General features: G+C 48.4%; 2 protein-coding genes across 2 annotated transcripts; both read right to left on the bottom strand.

The window, feature by feature from the left end:
- Positions 1–616: 616 nt before the first annotated feature.
- Positions 617–5,111, bottom strand: gnmt (glycine N-methyltransferase). Its single transcript, XM_049741313.1, has 6 exons — positions 4,788–5,111; positions 3,198–3,325; positions 2,931–3,047; positions 2,729–2,871; positions 1,805–1,926; positions 617–1,559 (listed from the first exon to the last, which is right to left on the bottom strand). Exons 1-6 carry the CDS (start codon positions 4,994–4,996, stop codon positions 1,388–1,390), a joined length of 891 nt encoding a protein of 296 aa, XP_049597270.1. The 5' UTR covers positions 4,997–5,111; the 3' UTR covers positions 617–1,387.
- Positions 5,112–8,197: 3,086 nt separating this feature from the next.
- Positions 8,198–11,030, bottom strand: LOC125981322 (complement component C1q receptor). Its single transcript, XM_049741308.2, has one exon. It carries the CDS (start codon positions 10,341–10,343, stop codon positions 8,658–8,660), a length of 1,686 nt encoding a protein of 561 aa, XP_049597265.1. The 5' UTR covers positions 10,344–11,030; the 3' UTR covers positions 8,198–8,657.
- Between the last annotated feature and the right edge of the window lie 30 nt (positions 11,031–11,060).

Below are 11,060 nucleotides of genomic sequence, written 5' to 3'. Positions count from 1 at the left end.
TAGCTCACTGCGTGGCTTTCGAGGACAAAAAAAAAAAAAAAAGGGATTCCTCAGAAAGACACTCCAGGGGGAAAAAATGCTTGGAGGAGTTGTGATTATCTACCTGCCACAGGAGCTCTTTGATTTATTACCCACGCATCATTTGGGAAGTAGCGTCATACATTGGCGTCATACATTGGCGTCATACGCAGAAAAGTATGGAGGCAGCTAGATTGGGGTCAAAGGTTTTGTACTTGGAATAGAAAAAAGAAAGGCAAATCTTGAAAGCCCAAATAAACGCGTTGGGCTTGAAAAAGAACTAAATGGATTCAAAATATTTCGGAAGATGCTGTGATTTGTTTGATGAGTTGGGTTGAAGAAACAAAAGGGCGTCTGTTCCAGCCATTGAGCTTATTTGTTATGCTACACCGCCCTCTTGCGTCTAACCTCTGTTCTGCAGGTTTGTTTGCTTTGGGGGGTTTTTCCCGACCGACCCCAGTGACTGTTATATGTACGTATGTTAGTTATATCGACAGTCTCGGACGGAGAGCTTCCCACATGATTACTTTGACAAATATAACTGAAGAGTTGTACTCATTTCAATGAATGAAGAAAACAAAAGATACAATGGCACAAATGAAACGTAATCTGATGTAGTATTTTTCAAGCAAAATCTTACAATTGACAATCTTTTCAGAAGCTGCATTTAAGAAAGTTGTGAACTATTACGTATTTCGACTAGAAATGCTTTGATTTCATGGATTTGAAGTGCCATCTCGCAACTTTGAACATACGACTCTTGTGAAATGTTCTCTCCACTGAATCCAATGCATTTCAAGACGTACGTACACCGATTGACCCGTTGCGAGACTAACGGCAGGGGCCCGTTTCATTTAAGCAAAAAAAGCAAAAGAATGTCAACGCGTTTCAATGACTGTGCAAAGTGTCAATCAAGGACTGAGCAAAGGAAAAGACAAAGTGGAAAAGTCGTTGGTTGTCAGCGTGCTTTTACGGCTCATATGGATCGAGGAGGCAGGCTCTTCTTTGTTCACATCCATCACACACACACACAAGTGGCTCTATTTTCTTTTGTTCGTTCGTTATCAAATTGAAGGCTCTCTAAAGTTTTTCTTGTCGATCTGCCGCCAAAACAACTGTGCACGATTACAACTCCAAATGCAAATTTGTCTGACAAAGTTGAACTGCTTTTTTGGCCATTATCTGTGTTTTAAGACCAACGCGTTTAAAAAAAAATAAAAAAATCACCCCTGAAACATTAGCATAAGACTGACATGACCCAGCAAGATCTTTTGGGACGCTAACGGCTCCGTATGAACCTTGTCAGAAAGTCAGATCAAATTGAAATTTCAGATTGAACAGGATCAATGTGGATTCACATTTGAGTTGCCTATGCCGTCTTCTTGCAAACATGGATGAAGTAGCACGGCGCCTGACTTTGACCCGGGACGTATGCCATGAAATCTCCGTAGACGTTGTGCTCCAGTTTGCCATTGAAAGCTTCTTGCAGCAGCGCTTTGAAGTTCTCCAGGCGGTGAGGGTAGTAGGAGAGACGGAATTTGCTGCACACATTTGAACATTGCTTCATCAAGGGAGCCACACTGGCACGGCCGAGCGAGCGAGCGAGCGAGCATGCAGTGGAAACATTACTTTCAGTTGGAATTCATTGTTATTTGGCAGGTAAGGGCATCAATGACAAGCAAATCAGTTCAACCTGAAAATGTCATAGCACTGCGGGTACCGTCGTAAGTGATGGGATGTGATGTCCTTATGTTGTGAGTTCCTTGTGTCAGTGCTTTGCACCTACCTGACCTCGGGCAGCTCCTGAGGGTTGGCCTGTGGAACTTGGATGGTGTAGTCCAGAGTGATCATGTGGGGCTTATTATTCACCCACAGCACAGAAGTTGAAATGTCCTGAGTGAGATCGCTCTGCAAGACAAAACAAACAAACAAACAAACAAACAAACAAACAAACAAACAAACAAACAAACAAACAAACAAACAAACAAACAAACAAACAAACAAACAAACAAACAAACAAACAATTGCTCAGTGCAACTAGACTTGCAAAGGAACTTCTAGTGCATCATTGGCCAGCCAAACAATAAAGCGTCCGTCAGTGATGCATTGACAGATGTTCAAAATGCTCACCTCTGGAAGAAAAGCCTCTCAAAATATCCACCACCTTGATTCACATCCGGATATTCTTTTTGTGGCTTCTTCTGTGATAACAGCGCAGTACGTACTGTATGTGGAAGCTGCAAAACCAAGCTAGATGGAGCTGCCTTGCGGAGCTGCCTTGCGGAGCTGCCTTGCGGAGCTGCCTTGCGGAGCTGCCTTGCGGAGCTGCCTTGCGGAGCTGCCTTGCGGAGCTGCCTTGCGGAGCTGCCTTGCGGAGCTGCCTTGCGGAGCTGCCTTGCTGAGCTGCCTTGCTGAGCTGCCTTGCTGAGCTGCCTTGCTGAGCTGCCTTGCTGAGCTGCCTTGCTGAGCTGCCTTGCTGAGCTGCCTTGCTGAGCTGCCTTGCTGAGCTGCCTTGCTGAGCTGTCTTGCTGAGCTGCCTTGCTGAGCTGTCTTGCTGAGCTGTCTTGCTGAGCTGTCTTGCTGAGCTGCCGTGAGTCACCCACCAAGTGCTCATGTTTGGTAAAGTTGAGTCACGTCGGGCGTGCCATTCCATGTGCAATGTGCCTTGGTTCCATTGTAATTTGTGAGTGTGCAGCGTTCCCCTTCATACCTTGTAGTAAACATTTTTGCCTTGCGGTGCTCGCCCAGTCTCCAGGATGTAGTCGTAGTTGCGGTGGTCAATGATGAGGATTCCGCCTGGTTTGACCATGCTTGCGATGTTGTGAAGAGCCAACTTTTGGTCACTCTGGTCCCCTAAGAGACAGAATGCATTTCAGCATTCGGGGTGCACTACGCTCAAACTTATATTGTACCTTTAAAATCTGGTAAGTGGGCGAAGGAGTTGCCAAGGCATATAACCGCGTCGAAACCATTTCTTCCTGGGTTCTGGACGTCTTGCGGGAGCGTCAACCAGTTGGCTTCTTCGATCACTGCCAAGCCCCCAAAAATACATTTCAGCAAAACAATCATGTGCGTACATATTCATGTGCATACTCCATAAACACATGTATTCACAAAGGCACATATCCACAAAGACATATATATATATATACACGACACACAATATCCAAAGATCTCACCCCATTGGTCAAACGCTGCTTCTTTTCTTCTCTCCCATCTCGCCTTCAGCGCATACTTGAGCATTTTGTCACTGGCATCCACACTCACCATATTGAAGCCCTCCTCCACCAACATAATGGAGTCCACTCTAGAAAAGAAATACATGCACATGTTATAATGCACAAGTTGTCAAGTGGTTTTGTCAACTGAAATGTTTCATCATCTCATCCTGCGTTGCGTGGGTACACCAAGTGGCAATGTTATGGGAACATTATCCTTGAACTGCTTTGACAGGTTTATACTTGTCTGCCCGCCTGTCTGCCCGCCTTCCTGCCTGCCTGCCTGCCCGCCTGCCTGCCCGCCTACCTTTATATGAATGGATTCACAGTCATTGCCAGGCGGAAGTGCATTCTATTCTAGTTCCTAATGATTCCAAACTAGCTCCATCTAATAAGCCAAGGCTCAAAAGGCATTCAAAAACTGATCATCAAAGTCAAAGTCAAAGTCAAAGTCAAAGTCAAAGTCAAAGTCAGACTGTGATCATGATCACAGACATATATTGTGAAATGTTTTTCCAATTAAGGCTGTTGGAATATTGTGAGGCAAACATGTCCTCAAAAGGCTCCATTGGTTGCTTTGAAGAAAACAGGCCAGACCGGGTAACACGCAGTGGACCACGACCTGAAAATGCAATCATTAACAGCAACTGAGGGAATGGACTGTCAAAACAAGACAAACAAATTATATTTCATGTTACCAGCGCTTCACTAGAAACAATATTGATCCGAGCCCTTAACATACTTTCTGCAGCAATCCTCGCCGACTTTGGGTAAGAAGCGTTGTGTGCCCCGGCCGTACCCGGACCCGTACCCGGACCCGTACCTAGCTATTTACAAACTATTTGGACTATCTCTGTGGATGAGTCTTTGACTTATACATGACAGAAAACATTTTGGGCTGCTAAAAATAGTGATTGCTTGCATTCCACTCTGATCATGTTAGTTAGCAAATTTAACAATGAACTTGTCTTATGCAAAAGATGTCTGCTGCTGAAGTGTCCAGTAGAAACACGTACAGAAACTCCTACGACAGTGTCATAGAAAAGCAAATGTCAAGGAGAAAATGGCCATTTTACGAAATCAAACAATACAGGATGTTTCATTCAAAATCCCACAGCACATTGCATTTTGAAAGATAGTGAGTGGAAAAAGCGCCTCAAGTCGAGTAGTGGCTCGCACTGTGGCCTGCCTTGTCCACAGCTGATAGACAGCTGGGAATCAGTCAACGTGCAGCTTTCACCGGCTTTCTTTCACCCACTCGAATGGTTTGACAATTGAGATGTCAATTTGCATGCCACGTCGCTTGAACTTGCCAACGTGACAGCAGCAAGCGGCGGCGGCGGCGGCTGCCGGTGGCTGCCGGTGGCGTGGCGCAACACTGCACTGCACTGCACTGCACAAATTTGCCATCCTCTGCACTTTCACATCCTCCACATGCGAGAGAAAAGGCAAGCAGCAAAGTGTTTCTTCTGCGCACATGGCTGATTTCATGGCATTTGGAAGATTGCCCGTAGCAACTTTTTCGGATGAGCGTGCCACCTTGGTTCTTACCCCGTTCCGCAGGCAACATCCAGCACTCTCCGGACCCCGTGTTTTCTGAGCAGGGCCACCACCCAGCTTTTGTACTCCTGCGTCCTGCTTTGCGTGTTGCCGATGTAGTGCTGCCAGACTTTAGCTGCTTTGCCATCTGCATACTGATCGGGAAGCCCTTCCGCGGCCACGCCGAGCGAGCGGGTCCGAAACACACCGTCGACCGACATGCTTGCCGCCCTCGTTGCTTTGTGTCAGTGTTTTCTCAGTTGAAGCTCAAAGCGGCCGGCCCCCGGGCTAGCTGTCAACGTGGATTCCGGACACATGCTAACCTAGGTTGCGGTTGTTATTATTTATATGCGCAACATAGGGGCGAACAAACTTTAAGCCAATGAAACGCTCCCGTGGGTGGACGCCTACTTTGTGATTGGCCAAAGAGAGGTGCGTCACGTCCGGGGTTTGGGTGTATTTAATCGACAATTTTGACGTGCAGGAACATCTTGTAGAATTTTGCCCTGAACATGTTCGATGATTGAATTTATTTCTAATGGACTCATGTTTTTCTTTTATCTCAAAGTTTTTTTATCCGAGCCATATTACAACAGTTTGTGTTTTTACAAAAATGTATTGTTATCTTTATTGCCTTTAAAACAAAAAATTGGGCAAATCATCTCACGATTGCATCATGCACAAGTACGCAAATGAAGACTGTTTGCGGAGAAAAATACATTTAATGTGTATGGTTATAATCTATTTGACCTCGTGTTATATAATCTCCACGTTTATATGTACAGTATGGGATGTACAGCAGATATGCTCTTTTCTTGTACATTTCAAATGGTCAATAAAGTTGAGAAAAAGTCAAATCAAACATGATAGTTTGGCCTGCTACCCTTTATGTCTACGCGTGTACCAATGTATGCATGCGTGCGTGCGTGCGTGCATGTCTGTCTGTCTGTCTGTCTGTCTGTCTGTCTGTCTGTGCATTGTAAAGAGCAAGGGTTTACAGTTTCCCTGGGTTCTAGTTTGTCTTTATGTGGAGAAGTCTTCTCCACTGATCTGTGGCCATGAGGTATCACGTATGCTGGTAGTGAAGTTGGTCACTGATTACAAGCTGGGGTTAGTGTTCAAATATGCTCTTATCTGGTTTAGGCAACTGGAAAAAAGCAGTTCTGGGTGCTGTTCAAAGTTTTCTCTACGTTTTATTACGTGGAACAAGTGACACAGGCTTTCTGGGTCATCTGCCAGACATTTGGGCGTTTTGTTCATGATTGTTCAAATGTTTGCGGTCACCCAGACAATTGAGTGTTTTCCATGAACATGAACATAATTGCACGAGGCTTTTCTAATCATACATTAGCCTTCGAACACAATCGCAACGGGGGATTCGATGACCGGAGGGAGGTAGGTGTGGTGTCTGCAAATGGGCCTTTCTACACCGATGTAGATATTGCATTCAAAAACAGACGTTTGCAGCCAGAATAGTCATTTATCACATTGTCAGTGTACTCCTGATGAGTCGAATGTTATCTTCATTGAAAACAAATATACATATATATATATACTGATTTTATTTGAAAAAATAAGGACATTTCTAAGTGACCCCAAAGCTTTGAACGGTAATGGACATATTAATGTAAGCCTTTAAATAGAACTATCTGAAACAATACATCCATATTCAATGGCGTGTTCATATTCATGATATTTACACAATGTGCAGACAGTAGAGGGTCCCTTAACCTTCCTCACTTTGGAGTTCGAATTTGTTGAAAACAACAGTAAATGGGTTAAATGCAGAGAGCGATTTCACCACACCCAGATGTGTGTGTGTGATAATCATTGGCTCTTGACCTTTTCTTTTTAGATGGTGCTCTATGACAGATAAACAGTGACATCCAGTGACGGCTGGGGGAGCTTTCTCTCTATATACAGTACATTCATTTTCTATACTCATCAAGGACAAATGTGACTCACACCTAAGAACAATTTAGAGCAGCAAACGTTTAGCAAAGAGGGCCACCCCCCCCCCACACACACACACACGTGTGTCATCTGTTAACCACTCACTAAGGGGCACTTGCCCTTTGGTTGAGATTCTGCTCTCTGTGCTTGAGGCGCTTAATCACATAAAATCTTCCAACACAAATAAAGGCCACCACAGCCAAAGCGGCAAAAATCCACAGCCAAGTAAAGGTGGCCGCGGAAAGAGCGGAAGCTTTCCTAGTGTCATTGTCAGGCTTGACGTAACCTCTGACAGAGGGAGTGGTGATAAGGAAAGGCTCATGGACTGCTTTGACACATTTCACCTGATGTCTTAGTACATAACCTTCTTTACAGGCACAGACAAAACTTCCAAATGTGTTTTGACACTCTTGCTCACATTCGTTCATCGAGCACTCGTCGATGTCCTCGCACAATCGATCGCTTCGGATAAAGCCGTCGGGACAGAAGCAAACGCCGCCAGAGTTTTTCTCGCAGATGGCCGGGCACGTCTTCTTGGCGCAGTGGACTTGACAGCGCCTGCCGTCCGTCCTGTCCGCTGCGTATCCGGCGAAACAGGAGCATTTGAAGCCATCTTTGACCGGAGTGCAGAAATGCTCGCACGGAGCGTCCGAGCAGCCCTTGGAACTGGGAAAAAAGGTCACGTCGGATAATTCCTGTGCCTGGCACGCATCTCGGTGGGAGGTCCTGCACAGGAATCCGTCCATTCGATCTGAGCACGGCCACTCTCGGAGCTTTTTCTCGCTCGAAAGTGAGACGCAGCTCGGAGAGCAGACTCGAACGCCGTCGTTCCAGGCCACGGAAGAGGGAACCGGGTCGCTGTGCCCTTTGCCAGAGGTCCACTCGTAGCCTCTCATATGATGAGAGAGGTTGCTGCAGGCGTCACTCGGCAGATGAAGTCCAAGCCAGAAGTTGCCAGCAAGTTCTTGCGCCACCATATCAAGCAATCGTTTCTCTTCTGTTGACTGAAGTGTCATTAGCACTCCTTTGTTGGCTTGACATCTTTCCTCGGCTGTTGCGAAATCCACTTGGTCTCGGTTGATTAGCAAGCACTCGCTCCCGACGCAGAAAGGTCGACAGGTGGCGGCACGCCGCGTACCAAAGCACGTCTTGATAGAGGACCAGGAAAGAAGAGACAACGTCGCAAGCACCTGAAGATTCAAGCCGGCCATGTTGCTGCGCTCTAGTTCATCTTCAAATGCTGGCGCGGGGCAGAGCAGAGCAGAGTAAGAGCTCTGCAGGCGACTGCGGAGCGGAAGGAAAGCCAAGGCAGGAAGGAAATGAGATAATGACGGTGTTTTTCCAACGTCAAGCGCAGGGGCCGCAACACATGTACGTGCGTACGTGCGTGCGTGCGTGCGTGCAGAACAAAATCAACTCTTCTCGCCTCCCGTTTATATTGCACAAAAACACATACTACGTACGCTGGCTGCGACGACCAACACCTTCCTTCCACCAATAGTAAGTAACAGGAATAAAAACGACCATTTTTGCATAGGTGTCGTGTTTGCTTTCAGGAGCCTCCTCTCACATTCCACATAGCCAATTGCTTGCTTCAACTTGCCAAAGAGACTCCGCTTCTTTCTTTCTTTGTTTGTACAGTATGTGATGTGGGATTGGTTGCCAACGGGTCCAGGATGTGCTCCGCCTCAACTGGGGCATGCCTGGCACAGCTCATGAAATTGTCCATGTGCACGCAGCTACAGTGTGTGTGCGCGTGTGAAAGCAAGGGGGGGAAGAAAAAAAAGTTATAAAAAAAAAAAAAAAAGACAAGGGTTGCATGCGTGGGTGGCGTTTGCAATTGAAAAGCGAGAATGACTTGGACATAAATTACATAAATACACTTGAAATGACACTGTGCACACAATTAGGGCAATCTTCTTCATCGGGTCAAAGGTCATCAGTCAAGATGGATTCATAGAGCTTTTCTAGGCGTGGATCAAAACCAGAGGAAACCCAACAATAAGTGTCCGTGGCACTTTTCTTGGCTTCCTTTCTGGAGCGGCGACATCGCACGATGGCGACGGCTAACGTCACCGTGACGATGAGCGACAAAGGAACGAGCGAGCCGAGTACGCAGACGAGCACTCTGGAGTTGAGGGCCGCGGCGCTAGCAAACAGGGAAGCGTTGCTGGGGGCGATGAAGGGCAAATCGGTGGTCGCGGGCGCTCCCGTGGCCTCCTCCTCCTCTGCCGTCGATACAAAGTCACTGGCGTCTGCCGGTGTTTCCTGGCCCACCTTCAGGGTTACGTTGCTCACATCTGGGGTGCAAGTCACGGTGGTCCCAGCGGCGTGCGCCGCCGCCGCCGCGTGAAAGCCCTCCGGGCACACGCACGTGAAACTTCCTTCACTATTCACACATCTGAAGGGACAGCGCTCAGTGGCACATTCATCCACGTCCACGCAGGAATAGGCGTCCTCTGACAGAGCCCAGCCGTCTTTGCAGTAGCAAGAGAAGGACCCGGCTGTGTTCAAACAGCCATGCGTGCATTTGGACCGCAGGCATTCGTCCACATCGCGACAGTCGCCGTCCATCATTTCAAAGCCGTGGTGACACGCGCAGGTGTAAGCGCCCACCGTGTTGATACACGCAGCGTGGATGCCGCCGCCGCACGGCGATTGGGAGCGCTGGCACTCGTCCACGTCAGAACAGTTGCGCCCGTTGGCTGCCAATTGGAAGCCAACGGGACACGTGCAGAAGGCTCGCTGCTCTCTCACCACGCACTGGTACTCACAAGCGTCCACCCCGCTGCACACGTCTGGGATTCGACACGAGAGTCCGTCGTCCTCAAGGACGTAACCCTGATGACAGAGGCACGCCACCCCATCCGACGACACCTGCCGGCACACGTGTTGGCATCCGCCGTTGTCGCCCTCGTCACATTTCCCACGTTCCGTCGGGCAAAAGGGACCCGGCACCGTCCACCGGTAGTTCTCGCCGCAAATGGAATAGTGTTGGCGCCGGTCAGCGCACGTGACCTCGGCGTACGTTCCGAGCGGCAAGGATTTCAGCTCATTTTGGATGGGCTCCTTGGAGAAAGGCGGCGTGTAGGAAATGCGTCCGGGGCCCGACAGATGCAGAGGGCCGCACATTCCTCGGAAGTAAAACTTACACACGGACGCCGCCGGAGCTTTGCAAGTTCCCGCGCTCCATTTGGGCTGCTGCCGGTCATTGTAAGTGACCCTTACGCAGCGCTCCGTGCAAGTGTCCACGGGTTCTTGATTCCAGTTGGAGTAGAGTGAATCTTGGTCCCCGGACAGCCACTTGAAGCCTCGGAGCGGTGCGTCAGCTAAGACGCAATCCCCTCTGTGCAGCTTTAAGCCGATCCAAAACGCTCGCGTCTTGTCCTTGCTGACGGGCGAGAGGAGAGCGTTGAGAATGGCTTCTTCCTCTTTGTCTCTTACGGTCATCAGGTAGCCTCCGTTGTGGAAGCAGCTCTGACTGGCCTTGTCGAAGCTCACCTTCTCCGTGCGGACGGTGTAGCAGGCGTCGGACGTGCACATGGTTTGCTGGTGGACTCCGGCGAATCCTTCCAAAGTGGGGATGAGAAAAAGTAAGAGCCAGATCAGTGGCATGGTTGCGCTTCGCAAGAATTGTCTCCTGAAATGCGAGCAACACGCGGCCGCCTGTTTTGCTTTGGCGTATCCTGTTTGGGACAACTAAAGGCGGAAACAATGTTTAAGGGCTCTTTCTTTCGTTCAGTCTTTCTCCTGAGCCCAGAAGTTCCGTTTTGAGCTGGGAAACAATGGGCCACTGGGCCGTGTTGTGACTGGCTCTCCAGATGTCTCCGGCCCCTGCAGACTCACGGCTTTTAAGCCGACTCCCTTAATTGTATGGGGTTACAATACGTGAACGCGCAGAGGTCACGTGACCTCAGAGATGCTGTGACGTGACAATTGGAAAGTGGGGGGGAGGGATGGATGGATGGATGGATGGATGGATGGATGGATGGATGGATGGATGGATGGATGGATGGATGGATGGATGGATGGATGGATGGATGGATGGATGGATGGATGGATGGATGGATGAGCAGATGGATGCATGGATGCATGGATGCATAGATGGATGGATGCCAGGGGGGAGTGGAGTCCTTTCACCACTGCATATTATCTTTTGGCTGTTTTATCTACAGCACTTGTTTTGAAAATGTGACCAACTTTGAGACTCCAATTCCACTACAATGCTGATGATTTATGACTGTGTTTGTTTGAAGGCAGCGGATGAGCAACTACAATGGCAGGAATTCCCCTCCCTCCCTCCCTCCCTCCCTCCCTCCCTCCCTCCCTCCC

This window comes from Syngnathus scovelli, chromosome 14, assembly GCF_024217435.2.
Source record: "Syngnathus scovelli strain Florida chromosome 14, RoL_Ssco_1.2, whole genome shotgun sequence".
NCBI lineage: Eukaryota > Metazoa > Chordata > Actinopteri > Syngnathiformes > Syngnathidae > Syngnathus > Syngnathus scovelli.
The sequence above is the reverse complement of the archived record's forward strand: the minus strand, read 5'-3'. Positions and strand labels throughout refer to the sequence as shown.